Genomic DNA, 21,209 nt, shown 5'->3' with positions numbered 1-21,209 from the left:
GACGCGCGCGGGTGACGTCAACGCGCCGCCGGCCGCGACGGGTGGACGCTACCACCGCTGGCGCCCCCCCCCCCACCCCCGCCGGGCCTTTCCCGAGGCAGGGCCGCCGACTCACCTTGCCGTCGTGGTGGAAAGGAAGGCCGAACTCATCTGTGGTGGATTGGGTGCGAACACAGCCCGACTCTTCTGAGGTTCCGGTAGTGAGCCCCGCGGCGGCGAGGGCGGCCTCGTAGTCCGGGAAGGGATTGGTGAACGCGCGCTCCTCCATCTCCGCCTCCCCTCCCAGATGCAACTTCAACCTCTTTGACATGGTCTCGCCCATCTCCGCCGCGCGCCCTCTCCCCACCCTAGGTGCCGCGCGGCACGGCGCGCGGGCGGGGACAAACCTCCTGCCGGGGCGTTCCGGCTGGAGCAGCGCTGTCTCGCGCGCCAGTCACCTACCGAAGATCCCGCAGCCGGAGCCAAGGGCTTCCTTTAGAAAGCGCGAAACTGTGAGCTGGCTGGATGAGCGGAGTCTTGGAACCCGCTATAGCCTCGCCTGGTGGCCTTCTTCACCGCGGGGTGCCTGTACATCTGGATGCAGCCGGTGAGCTGCACGTGGTGCCTCCGCCCCGCGCGGCTGCTGTTCGCTGCGGCGGGAAAAGTGGGCTCGGCGGGACCTCCGTAGCCCTCGGCGGTTCGGAATACGCTCACGCCATCCGCCGGCCCTGGTCTTGCTGGGACCAGGATAGTAGCCCGCAGAGCCTGTCCGCGGGTACGCGCAGGCTGGGCTGGAGCCCCCGGGTCTGGAACCGCTCCAGTAATGCCGCGCCCCGGTCCTCTCCGGTGGCCGATTTTCTAGAGAAAACCGAATGAACCGCGAGAGGCACGTTCCCGCAGGGAAAACCTGTAGAGGATTTGCTGTCATTCAAGGAGTGTGCTGTTCGCAGAAAAGGAAAAGCGCATCCCCCGACGCTCCATCATCAATCTGCATTTTCCCCAGCCCAGCGATGCCGCCCATGTCCTCAGCCCCAGGTGGTGCGCCAGCCACAGGAATAGCAAACAGCAGCTTTGTTTGATATTTTTAAAGAGAGAGAGAGAGAAAAAAAAATCTCCTCTAAAGAAAAGAATTTCAAAACAGACTATCTGCAAGGATAGTCTCCAGGGGCGAGGAATACAGTCCCTCCTATTCATCACTGTTGGGAGGGGGGGGTTGTCTTGGAGGAGGAGCCACAGTCTTTATTTATTTATTTTTAATCTTGTGTTTTATTTTCAGTTTCTTTGTTTTGAAAAAAAAATGGACATCTTTGGTAACAAGAGATAATGTGAAAGCATATTTAATCATCGAAATATTTTATTGACCAGAGAGATCCCTTCGATATTACTATAAATGCCCTGGAGCACAATAAGTATCATTAAAAAAAGGACACAAGCAAATAGAACTTTGCATTTATATAATTATAATATATTAACTTCAGTCTTTTATTGATTCTCTTTTATTCTTCATGCTATTTATTTAGAACCAAATCAATATGATTTGTCCTCCTTAAGAGAAAAGTCTTATTTTAGTGTTCTTCCAATTAACAAATATTGGTGCTAGGCCATGAGGACATAAGAGATTAAAAAGTTTCTGAGAATGTCTAGCTAGTGGATGAGAAATGCAAAAATCACAGCACAGCATAATGGGTACATTTTTCTGAAATTATGTACATGGTGACATGATAGAGAATACCTTACCAATCACTGCTGCCTCTGTGGCTTTAGAGTGGGCTGATGTGAGTAAAGACCTGGCTTCCCACTCTTGCCCAACCCCATAAGGCTGTGGATGTAAAACACATCCTCATATGGAAGACTTAGAAACCAGAAGCTCTGATAACATCTATCCCCACACCAGTTACCCACCTGGGCAGGTCTCTGGGACAACTCCTGCTGTCCTTTTTAACCCTGCCTGGAGAATACCAAAAGAGCAGTGTGCTCTCAGGACAGGTTTATCTTAAAGTGTTTCAGAATATAAGAGATATTAAGGCTTATTCAGATAGGAAATCTGAGGTACAGGAGGAATCTCTGTGGCTGAGTTTCAGCCATGTCTGAAAAGATCTGGGGACTTGCAGGTTGCTACAACCCCAGTCTATTTGCAGTTTGTCTTCCCTCTGTGAGATCAAGACAACCCTCTGGTCCAGGAGCAAAGCCCCATTTGTTTGCACAGGTGCCGTGCAACAATGTGGGGCTGAGTTAGAACAATGTGAAATCTGTACAGCATAGTTTAAAATTTTGTATTTTTCTCCTGCCTCAATATCCTGCTCCCACACCAAAAAAAAAAAAAAATCCCCACAAACAAGCTGTAAACCCCCTGACCAGTGGACCAGGTACACCCATGACAAAGCTGCTCTTGCCACAAATTCTTCTTGTCCTTCTTTGTCTGTGACCTAGTGGCAAAGATACTTTGCTTGGTCAAACATTGGCCAGGTTCCTAACTTTTTCCTATGTTAGTTTGTGCACTTCCTTATGAAATCCACTTTCTGCAAAGTCAGTTTATCAAGAACCCCCTACCCTCACTATGTGATCACCCTTGATTGCTGATCAGCAATCCACTATGCCCCAGGTGATAGCTGATAACCAGGGCTTGCCTTCAGCATCCCATTAGACGGGTTTTGTGTTGCTGACCGAACAAGAACAAATTAGAAGTAAAAAAAAAAAAAAAAAAAGTTTATTTGGGCTGACCATTTCAGAGGTCCATAGATGGCCAACTCCATTGGCCCAACATGAGGCAGAACATGAAAGCAGAAGGGCCATGGCAAGACAAGTTGCTCACCTCATGGCAGGCAGGAAACAGAGGAGAGAGGTGGGAAAAGAAGCCACAGAAAAGATGGAATTCATCCAGGGCATATCCCCAGTGTCCCACCTCCTCTAGGCATGCCCCACCTGCCTACAGTTAACACCCAATCAGTTCATTCAAACTAGAATGTGCAGATTAGATTACAACTTTCACAATTGGATCATTTCACCTCTGAACAGCCCTTTGTTAACAGGGTCTTTGCTTCACACCTCATACCCAAACCATGGCAGTCAGTTTTTCCTCCTTACCACCTGATGGTTCCTCTTAGTAATTTTCCCCCACCTTATTACTTGACTATACATCTCCACTTGCTCTTGCAATGTTCAGAATTGAGTCGTCCAGTCTCTCTCCAATGCAACACTTCATTGCCATGGTCCCTTGCCTATGGAGATAGTCCTGAATAAAGTAGGCCTCTCTGAGTTTTAACAGTTATTATTGAATCACTTTTTCTCTAACAGTAGTAATATCCAGACATTTCAGTGGAATCCCTGCATACCTTTTGTTTGTGTATTCCACCTTGACCCCCAATATTAGCACTTGCCCACAGGTCCTTACTCTCCTCCCCACCTGTTTGGTTGTACTTACTTCCTTGGATCCCTTTATATAGCCCTCTCATGGCATGCATTGACTATCTTACCTATGAGTACATTTAATAAAATTCTTTTTTCTGTGCTTTCCTGTGTCCCCTCCTATGTCCACATCTGACGGACAATCTCACGAAAGAATACAAAACAGCATCTTTGACCCTAGTTTGAACTGAGGAAGGGTCCTAGGAAGAGAAAACTTCACGGATAACTGGGCATTCCTCTATTTTACTGTAGACCACCAGGCTTGAGGGAACTCATAGAGATCTGGTGCCTCATGATCATGCCTGTCAGAACAGCAGAGTCAGTATGGTATCCTGCAAAGTATAGGCAGCATCTGGGGAACAAATAGCTTATAAGCATCTGAAACACACTATGAGGACTCCCATAAATATTTGGGAGGAGTGTCATTTGCATGCAGTGAGCCAGTTAAATATAAGTTACTACTGCTCATATGACCTTATTTATAGGGGTGAAATCTGCCTTACTTGGTAAAGAGGGATATCAGGTATCCCTTACTTGATACAAGGGAGTAAGTGCAACCAAACAGATGGGGAGGAGAGTATGGGCCTGTGGGCAGTTGAAGAAGTGAGATATTAGCCAGGTATGATGGCACATGCCTATAATCTCTATTGCTTGAGAGACTGATACAGGAGAATCAAAAGTTTGAGGCCAGACTGAGTTGGTATAGAAAGAGCCAGTCTCAAAAAAAAAAAAAAAAAAAAAAAAACGGCAAGATCTTTCCTATCAAAGATGTAGTATTTTTTTTCATAACAAGTACCTTCTCTACTCAGCGCTTCTGCCTCCACCTGTGATTATTTCCTGACTTCTTCAAGCAAAGATATAGGCCTCTTTTGATACAGGCTAAAATTCATTGGGGACAGCTCCACCAATTATAAAGAATGAACTGGCCATCTGGTTGAATACCTGACTTTCTAAGTAGATATTGACTCAGAAACATTTCCCTTCTCTTCCACATGTCCATCTCTCAGGGGATGTTAGACTTATCATGAAGTATTTTGGCATTGTTCCTCTGCTGAGGCCATAGGCAAGGCCCCTCTATGAATAGGTGGGATTTCCCCTTAAATGAGTGGATGTTTTTCTTGCTAGTGTTCCAGCTGGGTCATGTAGACAGAGTGGACCTGCCTCTCTCAGCCCCATCCTCTCGTCCATATGTAGAGGAACTCATTTGTCTGAGGGGACATACTTGGGTAGTTGGAAAAATAGCCTCTACCTCATGAAGGCAATTCTGGAACTGAGCTGGACAGTAGCCATGTATCGATCCCTGTTTAAGGGGACTATGCTGTACCTTTTAATCATATTATTTGTGTATATGTATCTTTATCTATTTCCCTTCTTATTTTGAGAATTTAGAGAGTTTTGGTTTAACAATTGCAGACTGCTTTTATTCATATCACAGAAATTGAGCCCATCCAGGGTCAGAGCATTAAAGTGAAAAGCTGTACCCAGTCTGCAGTCAGCATCGGGTCAGCAGAGGAAGGTAATGATGGCTTACCAAGGAAAAGCAAATTTGGGGGAACCAGGAGTCATAGATCCAGTTTCCTTCCCATGAAGTGGTTTGCCACTTTCTTTAGTGTCTGGAGATTCTGTCCTGGCCAATTAAAGGATAAAGTGGGTTCCCTTAAATTATCCAACTAAAAAGTGGTTCTGAGTTCTTTGTACATCATGGAAATTAACACTCTATCTGAGGTGTAGGTAGAAAAGATTTTTTCTCCATTCTGTAGGCTCTCTCTTCATGCTCTTGATTGTTTCCTTTGCTGTGAAGAAACTTTTTAGTTTGGTGCCATCCCATTTATTGATTTTTGATTTTACTTCTTGTGCTTTAGGAGGCTTGTTAAGGACATCAGTTCTCAAGCCAATGTGTTGAATTATTGGGCCTACATTTTCTTCTAACTATGTGCAGAATTTCCGATCTAATATCGAGGTCTTTGATCCACTTAGAGTTGATTTTTGTGCAAGATGAGAGATAGGGGTTAACTTTCATCCTATTACGTACAGATTTCCAGTTTTCCCAGCACCATTTGTTGAAGAGGCTATCTTTTATCCAGTGTGTGTTTTTATGGAATATTACTCAGCTATTAAGAGAGATAACTTGATGACATTTACCATTGCATGGATGAATCTGGAGACAATCATGTTAAGTGAAATAAGCCAATCCCAGAAAACCAGAGGTCAGATGTTTTCACCCATATGTGATAGCTAAACTTCAATAAAGGGGGAAGGGGAAGAAGAGTAGTAGATTAGACAAAGGAGAATGAAAGGAAGGGAGGGGAGAAAGGAATAGGAAAGACAGTATAATAAATCTAACGTAATTTTCCAATGCACACATAGGAAACTACTTTAGTGAATCCCCCTCATTATGCCAGCCCACAAGAATAGGGTCCTACTTAGAATAAGATACATTCCATGCTTGAATTTTATCAGAATGATTCTATTGCCATGTATAACTAAGAAAAGCCCCCCCAAAAAAGTTACATGAAAGGAGAAAAAAAGTGGTTCTGTTAGGGTAGGCCACAAATTGTTCTTCCTTTTAAAAGACCCAAAGGAAAATGTTATAAAAGAAGAAAGTTTCCATACCTTGGTAGATACCCAGGAGAAATGAAAACATATGCCCACAAAAAAATTGTACATGAATGTTCAATTTTTTTTTAATTTAAGGATGTCAGTTCCTGAGCCAATATGTTGAACAGTATTATTTATAGTAGCTAACAGTATAAAGAGCCAACATATCCTCAACTGATGACTGGGAAAATAAAATGTGATATATTTATAAAAGGAATAGTGTTCTGCAACACACATGAACCTTGAAAACATGTTAGTGAAGAAAGTCAGTCACAAAAGGACAAATAATATCTGAGCCCATTCAAATGTCCAGAATAATTAAATAAGTAGGAACAGAAACCACATTAGGGGGTTCCAGGTATTGGGAGGAAATGGGGCATGACTCCTTAATGTGTAAAGGGTTTCCTTTAGTCATGAAAATATTCTGGGAGTAGACAGTAATGATGGTTGCATAACAATGTGAAGAACAAATGCCACTCAATTGCACAATTTAAAATATTTAAGATGGTGAATTTTATATTTATTTTACCACACAAAGGGGAGTGACATATTGATACATCCTATAATATTGATGAACCTTGAAAATATGATGCTGTGTGAAAGAAATCAGTCATAAAGATTGCAATTTTACAATTCCACTTATAGTATGTGTCCCAAATAGGCTAATCTCTAAAAACAGAAAGAGTACTCATTATCTGGGACTGAGGGGGGTGGGGGGAAAGATTGGGTACTGATGGCTAGAAGGTATGAGGTTTCTTTTTACAGTGATGAAAATGTTCTAAAATTGGTTATAGTGACAGTTGCACAATTCAGCATATACACTAAAGACCATCAAATAGTGTACTTTAAGTAGTTGAATTATATGCTGTGTAATTATATCTCAAAGCTGTTTTGTACACAAAAGAGATTGATGGACTGATGGCCAATACCTAGAGAGCATCTGTGTTAGTTGGCAAGCCATCATTGTGACAAAATAAATAAATGACTTAAAAGAAGAAGAGATTTATTTTGGCTAATGGTTTCAGTCCATGGTCCCTAGGCTCCACTCCTTTAGGTCTGTAGAAAGGTATAACACCATGGCTGGGAACTCATGGTGGAGCAAAGATGTTCACCTCATGGTGGACAGAAAGCTAAAAGAAAGAGAAAGTACCTGGGATTCCAATATCTCTTTAAGGGCACACACTCAATGTCCTAACTTCCTTCCATTAGGCCCCACCACCTAAAGGTTCACCTCCTTCCAAAAGCACTATAAGCTGGGGACTTATTTAAGATCCAAACCATAACATATCCAAAGTTGGATATTATGATCTAAAGTTCTAACAATATGAGTGGAAAAAATGACTGTCTGACTTGTACTGGATGAAGACTCAAAACACCTGGCTTATTTGTTGGGACATAGACCTATTGGTTATTGACCAAAAAGAAAACTTTGGGAACTGGCACCAATAGTCTTCACTCAAATGTGCTCTGACCCTGACACCTGTGAGCCTTAGTCCTCCAAGATGGGCAGAGGACAAGATAGAATGATGGCAGAAAAGACAGATCATGCCATAAACTCCCACTAGGCCCCTCCTCAAAAATTTCCAATTTCTTTTGTGCCTAGGTTTGGCCAAGCGTTGGCATGCCATTTAGGTGGGGATGCCCCAAGATCTGATGGGACATCCAAGGACTTGTTCTCATTTCTTGCCTTCAGAAAATTCTCCATCTTCTTACTGTGCCACCCACCCCTGAAGATGCCACAATTGCTTCAAGGTTTGTTTTCCTGGGGCTTCTAGGGCTGAAACCTGTGGAATTTTCCAGGACAGTGACCTCAAGAAAGAATTGGCCGCAACAAGGGCACTGTCACACTAATTCATGATGATTCATATTGTTTATATAAATATTTGCTCTGCAAAATATATTTATCTATGCTCTACATATCCTAAGGTGTGAGTGCCTTTTTCCAACTTCAGAAATAATAGCACCGGTAAAGGAAGATTACCGTGTTCACGCTGGTTGCTGTGTCACAGTCAAAATCCTGTTGGATTAAACCCCTCAGAACAAATATCACTTCTTCCACCACAATGCCCAACCTTAGGAACACAACAAGGTACTTGCTAAATGCTGGTTGGATTAGACCCAAACTGTGATGAGGAAATTTTCTCTGAAGGAAAATTGGCAGGTAGATGGCAGCAGCTGCTATTAAAATCAGACTAATTTAATTCTCTTTAGCAAGTAAAATGTTTGCTTCCTTGCTTATTTGTTTATATTAATTTATTTTCCTGATTATACATGCTTAGAGGTTTATAGAGAAAAATTTGGAAGAGAACAGAGAAGAAAATGAAAGTCTATCCATAATCCTAACAAGGAGACACAGCCTCTTGTTAACACTCGATGTTCAGATGGTTCCAGTTGGAGTTCCATAAGCAAAATCCTTAATGTGTTGTCTATTCTAATGAGTGTTAATATTATATTCCTGTGAGAAGTTAAATTTTTGAATACTAATCCCTCATATACACAGTTTTAGATCTTTTACCTCTCCCTCTGTCAGGGAAACAATTAGCCAGGGTAGGGGTGACTCATAAGATTATAATTTCTTCTAGTCTTGTATTATTTCCCATGCAATATGAATATCATAAACATTCTAACTGCCTGGGCAGAAAGTCTCTCTTTATAGTCTTTTATTATTATTTTTTGTAGACCTTATCCAGATTGAGTTCTTAAAAAGAATTGAGAACTTACTAAGGTTCAATTCATCTCTAATGGGCTCTGTGAAATTTGGGATTTGCCCTTTCCCCAGAACCAGTTTTGTTTTTAATGAAAACAAAAACAAAGACAGTGAGATAATATGACTCAGCTAAATTAATAAAGTAGCATGCAACAGGAAAATTATAGTTTGATGTTTGTGGATTTCAGTAATGTAAAGTTTATTGCTATCACTATCGCTGGGGTGCCCATGGCTTTTTTAGGTTCACAGATCCTTCAGACATTTTATTGACTGATACTGACAAGTTATCTCCTAGTATAATGCTAGGCTTATTTATTAAAATCCAAGGAAAAATTGCCTTCTAAGTTAAATCTAAAAAACCTTTTCCTATTATTATAACAATCTAAACCTATACCTTTGGATAACAGGCAGGAACATGATTGGAACACTTGAAGACTGAGAGGGTTATTCTTAGGAAATTCCCCCAGTACACTTAAAAAAGTCTTGTTGTCTTTTTCATCTTTTGATAATATAGCACTGAGAGGATCCAGTGGCTCCTGATATGTTTGCACAATAGTACCCTATATGTCCTCTTCAGGTTCATCATCAGCATAACAGTTAAATGCCCACAGTATATAAGATTCAATGTTTCTGGGCTGGGGTTTTGGCTCAGTGGTAAAGTGCTTGCCTAGCACCTGTGAGGCACTGGGGTCGATCCTCAGCACCACATAAAAAATTATTAATTAATTAAATAAAGGTATTGTTTCCATCTAACCGAAATAAAATTTTTTTAAAAAGATTCAATGTTTCTAATAGAGCTTAGTTGGAATTATAAAGAGTGTGGAGCTCTGGAGTCAAACTGGTCTGAGTAGTAGCTTTATTACTTATTAGCAATCTAAATAACTTTGAGCAAGTTACTTAGACTCTCTGTACCTCATTTTCCTCATCCTCATCCTCATTTCTAGTTTAAATAAGGGTTAAACTAGAAAAAGCACTTTAAACTTAATAGCATGTTTATATATAGTAAATGCTCATTGAACGGTAGTTGCTAGTGTTATTAACATATTATTATGTATTCTAATTTTCCATAGCTTTTTGATCACTTTAAGTCATTAAAGTAATCCAAATGTTGATATACTGAGTCCTATTATAATTAGTTTTATCTGGGTTCAGTTTTAGGACACATTGCCTAGCTCACGTGCTATGGTTTCAATGTGGGTTAAGTGTGTCCCACCAAAGCTCATGTGCTTAAGGCTTGATTATCAGTGTAGCTTGCTGAGGTGGTGGAAATTCAAAAGAGATTATGGCTGATCTCATGTAATAACATAAAAATCAAAATTGTGCCCAGAACGGACTAAAGGAGAACAAAACCCCTTTTCTAAGCCTCACAGATTTTTCTGGCAGGGATACGTGACTACATAGACATCATGTAGGGAACTGAATCCACCAGACAGAACAATTTTTCTGGAATCTAATAACATGTTGCAAGGTTTAAAAAAATAGATTAGCCAGTTTGCCTCTTGGTGCTGAGATTGACCCAGGGCCTCACACATGCTAGGTAAGCACTCTACCACTGAGCCAGATCCCCAGGCCATCAATATTAAGTCTTCCATTCTGTGAACATTTATATGGGTCTTTCAATTATTTTTCAGTGGCGTTTTGTAGTTTTCAGACTATAGGATTTGCAGTTCTTTTGTTAAATTTGTTTCCAGATGTTTTATTACTTTTTTACTATTTTAAATGGAATTCTTTTCTGAATTGCATTTTAGGTTTGTTCATTGCTAATATATAGAAGTACAGGTGATTTTTGTATATTGATCTTTTTTAGTAGAATGTTGAATCAAAGTGGTGAGAACAAATATCCTTGCCTTGTTTCTGATGTTAAGGGGAAAGCTTGCAGTCTTTTACCCTGAAGTGTGATGATGTCTCTGGGTGTTTCATGAGTGCCCCTTCTCAAGTTGACAAAGCTCTCTTCTATTTCTAGTTTTTTCGTCTCTTTTCTTTCCTTTTTCATTCATTCATTCATTCATTCATTCATTGTAAAGGGCTGTTGGACTTGTTAAAATTTCTTCTGTGAGGCAGGTGCAGTGGTGCACGCCTGTAATCCCAGTGGCTCAAGAGGCTGAGGCAGGAGGATCATGAGTTCAAAGCCAGCCTCAGCAAAAGTGAGGTGCTAAGTAACTCCGTGAAACCCTTTCTCTAAATAAAATACAAAATAGGGCTGGGGATATGGCTCAGTGGTTGAGTGTCCCTGAGTTCAATCCCTGGTACCAAAAAAGACAAGGGCTAGAGTTGTAGCTCAGTGGTAGAGCGCTTGCCTAGTACATATGAGGCACTAGTTTAATCCTAAGCACTGCATTAAGAAAAAATAAATAAAATAAAGGTATTGGATCCATCTACAACTAAAGAAAAAAACACTCAAATTTACAAATTTATTAAAAGGATTAAAAAAAGAGTAATATGAACAACTGTACAACAAAATTAGGTGAAACAGATATTGAAATACACAGAAGTCTAAAGAGATAAAAATTATCAAATACTGGCACAAGGGGCTGCTTCAGCCTCCCATGCTGCTGGGTTTAACAGGCGTGTGCCACCGTGCCCAGCTTTTTTTTTTTTTTAATTATAGCCATCTTTGTGGATGTGAAGTGACTGCATGTGTAATTTTGATAGATCTTTCCAAATTATTCTCGCTAGACAGTTGTATATAATTTGTATAAATTATGTTCTTCCTATGTTCAGTTGTTAGACCAGGACGCAAGAAAAGACCACTGACTCCAATTAAAATCAAATTAAAGCAAGCCTATTATTTCAACTGGCCGGGCTGCCTCTCCCTCCCAAAACGGCGGGAACAAGACAGCACCCCAGCTTTCCTGCAGCCCAGCTTTATAGCCCAGAAAGTTACACAAAGGGGCGTTACAGATAACAGAACTCTGACAAGCATCACACTAATGGTAGTTTACATGTTTTGCTGGCCCCAACATCAGAATTTATGAGGACCATTAGAGCCTCAGAGAGGGTCGTTGTCTGGCCAGGGAAGGCCAATATTTATGAGGTGTCACTAAAGTTTCAGAGAGGGCTGCTATTTGGTCAGAGAGCCAGGCATGGGTGAGTTCAAGGCACGGGCAGGCATTCCAAGCAGGTTCAGAATTTGCAGTAATTTATAGTAAAGCCGAAATTATCTTTTCATGGCTTTGTGGCAAGATGGCTCCCAATTTTAAGAAAAGATCAAGTTGGGTCTATCACAGTGTGTGAAGTACCTGCTCTTCCAGACTTCTCGCTAAAACTGTAGCATGAGACTTTTGGATTTTTATTAATCTAGTAGATAAAACATAGATACTTAATATATTTTTAGTTTCAATTTTGAGTTAACTTGGCCATCTTTTCATGTTAGTGCCCTTTGTATTTTTTTCCTTATAAATTGTTTCTTCATATCCTTTACTCATTTTCTCCAGGTTTGTCTTTTATTGATTTATAGAATCAATAGCTTCATTGGGGAAGTTAGTCCTTTGTGATATTAATTGCTGATAATTTCCTCATTGTCCCAGGTGCTGGAGCTTTATTTATTTATTTATTTTTGAACCACTGGGGATTGAACCCAGGCGTAATTTTCTTTTTTTTGAGAGAGAGAGAGAGAGAGAGAGAGAATTTTTAATATTTATTTTTTTAGTTTTTGGCGGACACAACATCTTTGTTTGTATGTGGTGCTGAGGATCGAACCCGGGCCACACGCATGCCAGGCGAGTGTGCTACCACTTGAGCCACATCCCCAGCCCCCCAGGCATAATTTTCCACAATCCCTAGTCCTTTTATTTTTTACTTTGGGACAGGACTTGCTCAGTTGCTGAGGATCTTATCAGATTGCTGAGGGTCTCAGTAAATTGCCCAGGCTGGCCTCGAACTTGCAATCCTCCAAGTCTCAGGGATTACAGGTGACAGGATCACACCTAGCTGGAGCTATGCTCCTATCAAGAGTCTCATGCTGCCCGCTAGGCTTTATGTTGTCCCAGGGGAAGGGGGGGTAACTTCCAGTCATGGCCTGTATGTAGAGTGAAATAAAGCAGGGTACATTATCCTAACAAGTGGGTGGTGAAATGGGAGGCTGCTTATATAGAAAACTGAATGAGAGATGATATTTGAGACCTGACACAAAAGGCAATAGGGAATGAGCCTTTTGAGTAGTTAGGGAAAGGCCACAGAACAAATTTCTCCTGGCTAGTGGGGCTGGGTGTAGCCAGCAAAGGAATAGGAATCCAAGGTGAGGCTGGAATGGAGGCGAGGCCAGACCCTGGGCATCAATCGGGCCATAAGGAAGAGTATAGTTTTTATATTAAATGTGGTAGGAAGCCTTAGGACGGGAATGAGCAGAAGTTATTATATAGTATTTTCCCAAGTCATTAAAATTACTAAGTTTTAATGACTGCATGTTGCTTCATGGTTATAGATTAGCCATCCCTTATTAAATGTTCCCCACCCATGCAAAGTTTTTTAATTATTTTGTTTTGGGGGGGTGGGGAGTCCTGCTGAGGATTGACCCAGGGCTTTGAGTATGCTAAGCATGCCTTGTGCTACTGAGCTATAACCTCTGGCTCCTCCCCTCGAATTTTTAATCTTATAAACTTTTGATAATCAAATTTATAGATTGCCACCTCAGGCTGTTTTCCTACAAGTAGATTTTGTGGGCAATTTTTAAAGGTGTTGATACTTGCAATGTAACAGCTCCAGCATGTGCTTTTGTATTGCAGAGTGTGTTAATGACAGCTACTGGTTTGGGAGGGATAAAAGCTGTGACTATTGTTTTGATGAACCACTGCTGAAAATGACAAATAAATACCGGACGTATAGCAAGAAGCACTTCCGGATTTTCAGGGTAAGTGGCAAATGTTCGTGTACTTGGGAGAGCTGGTAATCTGGTCATTGCTCTTGGATGTCTTCCAACTATAAATCCCGCTGTTAAACTTTGAAATAAAATGTTCTCTATTTTAGGAAATGGGTCCTAAAAACTCTTACATCGCCTACCTAGAGGATCACAGTGGGAATGGAACCTTTGTAAACACAGAGCTTGTAGGGAAAGGAAAACGCCGTCCTTTGAGTAACAATTCTGAAATTGCTCTTTCACTATGTAGAAATAAAGGTAACATTATTATCTTATGTTTACTGGATTTTCTTTCCCCTCCTGTGTAAAAGGAAAATTAATTTTGTGAATTTATAGGACACCATTTAAGTGAGTAAAATTCAGTTAGCATGCAAGATTTAATTCTTTTGCCCTAGTTGCCTTTTTAAACCATGAAAAAGTTCTATCCAGACAGATTTTCTTAGGTTTGATTGGCTTTATTTAAAGCCATGTGTTGTCAATTGAATTATCTTATTGGTTAAAATAAATTACAGTTCTTAGATTGATTGTTATGCCATATCTGCTTTAGATATATGTGTTATTGTTGTTGGAGGCTATTAATTCATCCTCCTTCCCTCTCTCCTCCCTCGCTTCCTCTCTCTCTTCCTCCCTCATTCTTTCCTTTTAAAAATACCTTTATTTTGTTTATTTATTCTTATGTGGTGCTGAGGATCGAACCCAGGGCCTCGCACATACTAGGCAAGTGTTCTCCCGCTGAGCCACAACTCCGGTCCCATCTTTTCTTTCTTCATTTCTTCCATTTATGCATTTCTGCATACATTCTTTGAGCTCCTTTTACATGCCAGGCATTAGGCTGAGTGTTTCTCTAAGAGCTCAATTTAGAGCACTCAGCTTTCTGTTCTTTTTTTCTTTTGTGATTCTGGAAATCAAAACCCAGGGTCCATGCAGATACTCTGCCAGTATGTTACACCCGCAGCCCACCTTCTTGAATACCACATAGTTGTCTTGTGCAACTGAAGCTGTTGATTGTTATCAGGTAGCATTTTATAAATTTTATAAGACATTTTAAAAACATTTACTTATGAAATTTCATGAATATCATATCTAAAACAAACAGTTGTCACTTAGGGCAGAGTCTGGAAAGAATGATTGATAAGAAAAATTGATAATTGACCTGCAGAATTAAAAGTAGCTCATAGTGATTTCAAATCTTGGAGCAAGAGGAAAACTCTTTTTTTTTTTTTTTAGTATTTATTTTTTAACTGTAGATGGACACAATATCTTTATTTTATTTTTTGTGGTGCTGTGGATCGAATCTAGGGCCTCACATATGCTAGGTGAGAGCTCTACCGCTGAGCCACAGCCCTAGATCAGGAAAACTTTAAATCTTTAATTAATAAACCACAGAACTTCCCAGAAACCATCTGAGAGCAGAATGATTTGGAGAGAGAGTATTTGTATGTATTTGTGTGTGTGTGTGCGAGAGAGAGAGAGAGTTTAAATATAGAGGTTCACATAAGCACTCTTACAGATTCTGATTCAGTAGTTCTAGATATTTAAAAAATCATAGCAGGAGCTGGGGTTGTGGCTCAGTAGTAGAGCACTTGCCTAGCACCTGTGAGGTACTGGATTTGATCCTCAGCACCACATAAAAACAAATAAATAAAATAAAGGTATTTTGTCCATTTACAACTAAAAAAAATATTTTGAAAAATCTCAACAAAGCCTGGCATGGTTGTACATGCCAGTAACCCCAGCTACTTGGAGAGACTGAGGCAGGAGGATCACAAGTTTAAGGCCTGTCTGGGCAGCTTAGTGAGACCCTGCCTCAAAATTTAAGGAGAGGTTGGGAGTGTAGCTCTGTAGTAGAGCATCCCTGGGTTTGATTCTTAGTACTGTGGTGGTGGTCGGGGGGGAGTCCTTAAAAAGGTGATTCTTGTGCAGTCATCTTCAGACTGACATCTGGGAACTGTAACTATATTAAGCATTGTAAAGTGCATCTAATTATTTTTGGTGTGTGCAGTTGATCCTGGGACCTTGTGCTTGTAAGCACACACTGAGCTATCCGAGTCTCCAAAACTGCATTTTATGATTGACAGTTTTCCCTGTTTCTGACTACTTTGTGTTCTGTCTGATTCTTATAGTTGGGGCAACTGCAGTTTTTGCTTTTTTTGGTCACTTAGCAGAGGAACAGTTGGGACAACATTGGGTCTCTTCTGGTCAGGCAGTGTGCCACGTTTTGCCCAGTCATCTAAGGGACACCTTTTAAAATTTTTTCTCTTTTTTAAATAATGAGAAAAACTTTAATTTGTTTTATTTGACATAAAACTGTATGTATTTGTCACATACAATACGATGTTTTAGTATATGTATACAGCATGGTGTATATATGTATTGAGACATCACATGGTATCCCATATGTATGTACAGTTTTTATGCATGCCTGTAATCCTAGCAGCTCAGGAGGTTGAGGCCGGAGGATTTAAAATTCAAAGCCAGCCTCAGCAACTTAGTGAGACCTGTCTCAAAGTAAAAAAATTCAAAAGGGCTAGGGATGTGACTTAGTTGTTGAGCACCCCTGGCTTCAAGCTCTGGTTGTTAAAAAAAAAAAGTATGTGAATATACTTAGTTCACATTGACCCCCACAATTACCTCACGTTATTAACATTTTTGTGTGTGATAAAAATACTTAAAATCTATTTTAGTGATTTTCAAGAAGATAGCATGTCATTATTAACTATGGTTGTTGTAGAACAGATCGATTCATTTTTTTTCTAATTTGAACAAAGAGGTCATATAGGTCAAAGGTGGCCCTGATAATGTAGACCAAACAGGTGCTCTGTGAACTTGCATTTAGCCAACAGATGTTTTCTTTCTTCCTTTTTTGTTTTGCATTTTATTTCTAATTTTGTTTTATTATTATTTCTTGGCTCACAGACATTTTATTAGGTGTTTGCCAATTTTTATAACTTGAAAATTTAGATTTTTTTTTTTTTAAAGTTGGCCGTGGCGAGCCTACAGACCTGCAACCTGGGGATCTGTAGGCACTGAGTAGAGGCTGCCTCCTTTGGTTGGGGGATTTGTTTCCCTGTTAAAATCCTCACTTCTCCATCTTAACCTTAAACTCAACCCAGCTAAACTTGGGTGCATTTCCCTTCCTGGTTTGTGTGGGGAACTGTAGTCTCTGAAGCAGACCTTGACATTTGAGGAGAAAAGCATTCTTAGAATCCCTCAAATTCCCCTATTTCAGATGCCACTGGAACCTATAAGTTCATAAATAGCCACAGGTATAAAGGGGGATTCATCCCTGGGTGGACATCAGGGAAGTGTCAGCTTCCACTGTCTTTTCCTCAGCCTGGAATCACGTGCACTCCGGTGACTGGGGTCTGTGCCAGAGGCTGGGTCTTTAGGTTGGTGTAGGGAGGGCCAAACCCTTCACCTGAAATCTCAGAAACTCAAGGGTCTTAACTAATTTCACTCTTTGAAAACATTATAGGGGGCTGGGGTTGTGGCTCAGTGGGAGAGCTCTTGTCTAGCATGCAGGAGGCACTGGGTTTGACCCCCAGCACCACATCAAAAACTAAATAAACCAAATAAAGGCATGTGTCCATCCATAACTAACAGTATTAAAAAACAAACAAAATACAACAACACAACATTATAGGCAGGTACAAATTTATGATTGGTGGCTTTGTAGAAATGAGATGTCTCATAACTGAATGCATATTTGGCATTGATGGGATTGTTGAATTATTAAATGAACAGTTTTATTTTTAATGCAAATGTTATATTGAGGGCATTTCAACATGTAGCTTTAAAATATACGGTGATAATACTACAAAGTGTGGATGGGACAAGTGGAAATGTAGTGTTATGTGTTTCTTATGTACAAACTAGTATAAATTATATATTAAGGCAGAGTAAAATGTGAGGCCTGGGGATGTAGCTCAGTGAGAGTGCTTGTCAGCACACGCACAAAGTCCGGGTCTAATCCCAAGCGCTTGAGAAGCAGTACTCCTGCGGCTTGAATCTTGGGCAACTAGGAATGCATCCTCTAATCTGCCATTCGAATCTCCCTAAATGAGTGATTTTATTTTTTGAGATACAGCCTTAAAAATGTAGAAATAAAAGGGATTAGTTTAGACAATGCTATTTAACTTTACAAATAGGTTCAAGATGGTTTGTACCATAAAATACCAGATAGGTCAAGGTAGAGATGTCTGAGAGAGGATAATATGAGTGTGGTCAGTACTGGCCTGTTTTTAAATTAATTGCTTTTTGGTTCTGGGCCTATGGTAATCTGCATGGGTATTTTGTATTAGTGCAATTAATTAATATTCTGAGGTCGATGAATGTGAGCAGCCGTTATGTTATAGGTTTCCTATACTATTGTGAGCTCAATGCTGTGTATTTCCATTGAAGGATGATATTTGATTATCATTTCTCAAGGGTTTTATAACATGCCTTTGCCTAGCTAAATAATTCCTTCAGGGTTATGTGTTAAATATAATCAAAAACATTTGTCTACTATTCCATATAACTATATTTTAGAATTAATTAATTTTCTAGTTGTTATGAATTAATAAGCACATTTCTGCCCTTTTTATCCCCTTAGTTTTTGTATTTTTGGATCTGACTGTAGATGATCAGTCAGTTTATCCTAAGGAATTAAGAGATGAATACATCATGTCAAAAACTCTTGGAAGGTAAACTTTTTTTCTTATATAAATTGAAGTTCACTTTTTTCCTATACGTTTGTCATTAGTTTTTCATTCCTGATTTTATGACATTCATAATCTGTTCATAATATAGTTGTAGGGAAACTATTTGTGATAGGTATATTATTGATTGATATGATGATGATCAATTGAAATGAACTCTTTCCTTACAAATTTTATTGACAACTTTTTTGGGGGGGTTCTGGGAATTGAACTCAGGGATACTTTACCACTGAACTACATCCCTAGACCTTTAAGGTTTTTATTTTGAGATAGGGGTCTCATTAAGTTACTTAGGGCCTCACTAAGTTGCTGAGGCTGGCCTCAAATTTGTGATCCTCCTTCTCAGCCTCCTGAGTCACTAGGATTACAGGCATGCACTACCACACCAGGCTTGATGATAACTTTTTAAAAGCAGCTTTTAATGAACTATAATTCATATACCATGTAATTTGTCCTTTTTTTTTTTTTCTTCTTTTTTGTAGTCCTGGGCTCCTTGATACACCATAGTTCAGTACCATGCCCGTATCCCCAGGCCTAATTCATCCTTTTAAATTGGTTGTACAATTTAGCATGAGACTCTAGGTGCAATTCCCAGCATGATAAAGGGTACCATTTAGTGATTTTTACTATATTCACAGAGTTGTGAAACTATCACCATAATCAGTTATAGAACATTTCTATCACTTTCCCCAGTGTATATTTCTGCACTGTTCAGAATTTGTACCATCTTGGGACATGAAGTAATACAACTGTTGAATGTAACCTTGGGCAAAGTTCTCAAGATTTTCAGATTCAGACCCTTTATGCTCTTAAAAATTACTGAGGAAAGGGCTGTGAATGTGGTTCAGAGGGAAACACTTAGCTAGCATGAACGAGGCCCAAGGTTTTATTCCAGGCACTGAAAAATAATTAAAAAATAATAAATAAACCATTAAGGAGCACAAAGAGCTTGGTTTGTGTGGCCTAAATCTACTGATATTTCCTGTACTAGAAGTTGAAATTGAGATCAGGCATGGTGGCGCACGCCTGTCTCCTAGCGTCTTGAGAAGCCATGGCAGGAGGATCACAAGTTTGAGGCCACTATGGGCAGGTGTTCAAACAAAAACGTGTACACAAATGTTTATAACAGCTTTATCACAGTGATGAATTCTCATTTTTTCATTTTTCTTTTGTTGCTTGTACTTAGAGTTTAAGGAACTATTCACAAAAGGTAGAAACACCCAAATAGATGTCTATCAAAAGATAGCTGGTTAAACCAGATGTGGTATTTCTACATAATGGTAGATCATTCAGGTATAAGAAGGAATGAAGCTGGGGGCAGTGGCGCATGCCTGTAATCCTAGCAGCTTGGGGAGGGAGGCTGAGGCAGGAGGATTGTGAGTTCAAAGCCAGCCTCAGCAATACAGAGGCGCTAAGCAGCCGTGAGACCCTGTCTCTAAATAAAATACAATATAGGGCTGGGGATGTGGCTCGGTGGTCAAGTGCCCCTGAGTTCGATCTCTAGTACCAAAAAAAAAAGAAAAGAAAGGAAAAAAGAAGGAAGGAAGTAGCCCGATGCTATGTTATGCCTGTGTGTGGCCTGAGTGTGTGTCCTAGCTCCCTGGGAGGATCACTTGAGTTATGGGTTTGAGACTAGCCTGAGTACCATAGTGAGACCCAGTCTCAAAAAAAAAAAAGAGAGAGAAAAAAAGAATAACTTGCTGATAGATGTTTCAAGGCCTAGATGAACCTTGAAAGCATATGTTAAGTGAAAGAAGCCAGACACAAAAGGCCACACACAGGGGACTGTGGATATAGCTCAGTTGGTGGAGTGTTTGCCTCACATGCACAAGGCCCTGGGTTCAATCCCCAGTACCCAAACATACATACATACATACATACATAAAGGCCACACAGGATATGACTTCATCGTTGTGACATATTCAGAATAGGCATATCAGTGGAGACAGCAGATTAGTGGTTGCTGGGGATGGGGAGAATGGGGAGTGACTGCTTCATTGTGTAACAGGTATGGGGTTTTCATTTAGGCTGATGAGAAAGTTCTGGAACTAGATGGTGGTGGTTGCAGAGCATTGTGAATATACTTCATGTGACCAAGTTGTAGACATAAAACAACTGGTAAATTGTCATGTATATTTAATAAAACAAAAAAGTGTCTTGGTAAACCCCTCACCTCACTCCTTCAGAACCAACGGTAGTTATAGTAGTCTAATAATCCACTTCAGGCAGATAATGGATAATTGATACTTTGATGGCTGTTACCTTGGGCTGAGCCAGACTATGGAGAACTGATCCTACTTAGGATTAAGAGTGTGTTGCCTGACATCCTGGATAAGCATTGCTTCCTTATTAGTAGTATCCCAATTAATTTGAAATCCTTTAGGAGAGCAAGCAGGTTAATTGTGCAATACTTTTGAATTTGATGTAGAAAGCAGTTCTTGCTAAATCAACTGTTTATGTACACCTGCCCTCATACCCAAGGGCTTTATCTTTGAGCTACATCATGAGTCCTTTTTTATTTTGAGACCTCACTAAGTTACTGCGGGTCTTACTAATTCTGAGGCTGGCCTCACACTGTGATCCTCCTGCCTCAGCCTTCCATTGCTGAGATTACAGGCATGTGCCACCTATGCCCAACTCTACTTTCTTTTCTTTTTTTTTGCTTCTGGTGCTGGGGATGGAACTCAGGGTCTTACACATGCTAGACAAGTGCTCTACCATGGAGCCAGCTCACCAGCCCCTCACTTTCCTTTTAAGACAGATAGTGAGGACAGAGAAATGTACCAACGAAAGTAATTCATGTACAGATTCTGTTTTCTTGTTTGGGGGGTTCCTTTTTGACCTGCGATGACTCTTGCAGTGGATGTCTCTGACTTCTGAGATAAATTTCTCATTTTTTTTATTGTCTTTCTGATCATTTCACAATTTGGGGCTGTAATAAGATTTATTCTGTATCAGCTCAGAA

At 40.2% G+C, this 21,209-nt stretch overlaps 2 protein-coding genes and 1 non-coding gene across 11 annotated transcripts in view; 2 read left to right on the top strand and 1 right to left on the bottom strand.

Moving 5' to 3' along the window:
• Positions 1-21,209, bottom strand: part of Lancl2 (LanC like glutathione S-transferase 2) — a 199,716-nt gene that overhangs the window by 93,578 nt on the left and 84,929 nt on the right. For 3 of the 9 annotated variants that reach the window (XM_071614803.1, XM_071614805.1, XM_027956075.2), the window contains exon 1: positions 116-648. The exons of 5 other annotated variants lie outside the window; for them this stretch is intronic. In XM_071614803.1, the coding sequence (XP_071470904.1) occupies positions 116-322 (207 nt within the window). In that variant the 5' untranslated portion in view covers positions 323-648. Of the gene's footprint in view, positions 1-115; positions 649-21,209 lie in introns of those variants that run through there. One more of the 9 variants, XM_027956074.2, reaches the window with a different exon arrangement.
• Positions 13,419-21,209, top strand: part of LOC139706523 (serine/threonine-protein kinase Chk2-like) — a 32,299-nt gene continuing 24,508 nt past the window's right edge. The window contains 3 exon segments of the mRNA XM_071614840.1: positions 13,419-13,538; positions 13,655-13,802; positions 18,139-18,229. Coding sequence (XP_071470941.1) covers positions 13,488-13,538; positions 13,655-13,802; positions 18,139-18,229 — 290 coding nt within the window. The 5' untranslated portion in view covers positions 13,419-13,487.
• Positions 20,032-20,106, top strand: Trnav-cac (transfer RNA valine (anticodon CAC)). Its single transcript has one exon. It is a non-coding gene; the product is annotated as a tRNA-Val (tRNA).

The sequence above is a fragment of the Marmota flaviventris genome, chromosome 1, assembly GCF_047511675.1.
Source record: "Marmota flaviventris isolate mMarFla1 chromosome 1, mMarFla1.hap1, whole genome shotgun sequence".
Taxonomy (NCBI): domain Eukaryota; kingdom Metazoa; phylum Chordata; class Mammalia; order Rodentia; family Sciuridae; genus Marmota; species Marmota flaviventris.
This window is presented reverse-complemented; position numbering and strand designations above follow the sequence as displayed.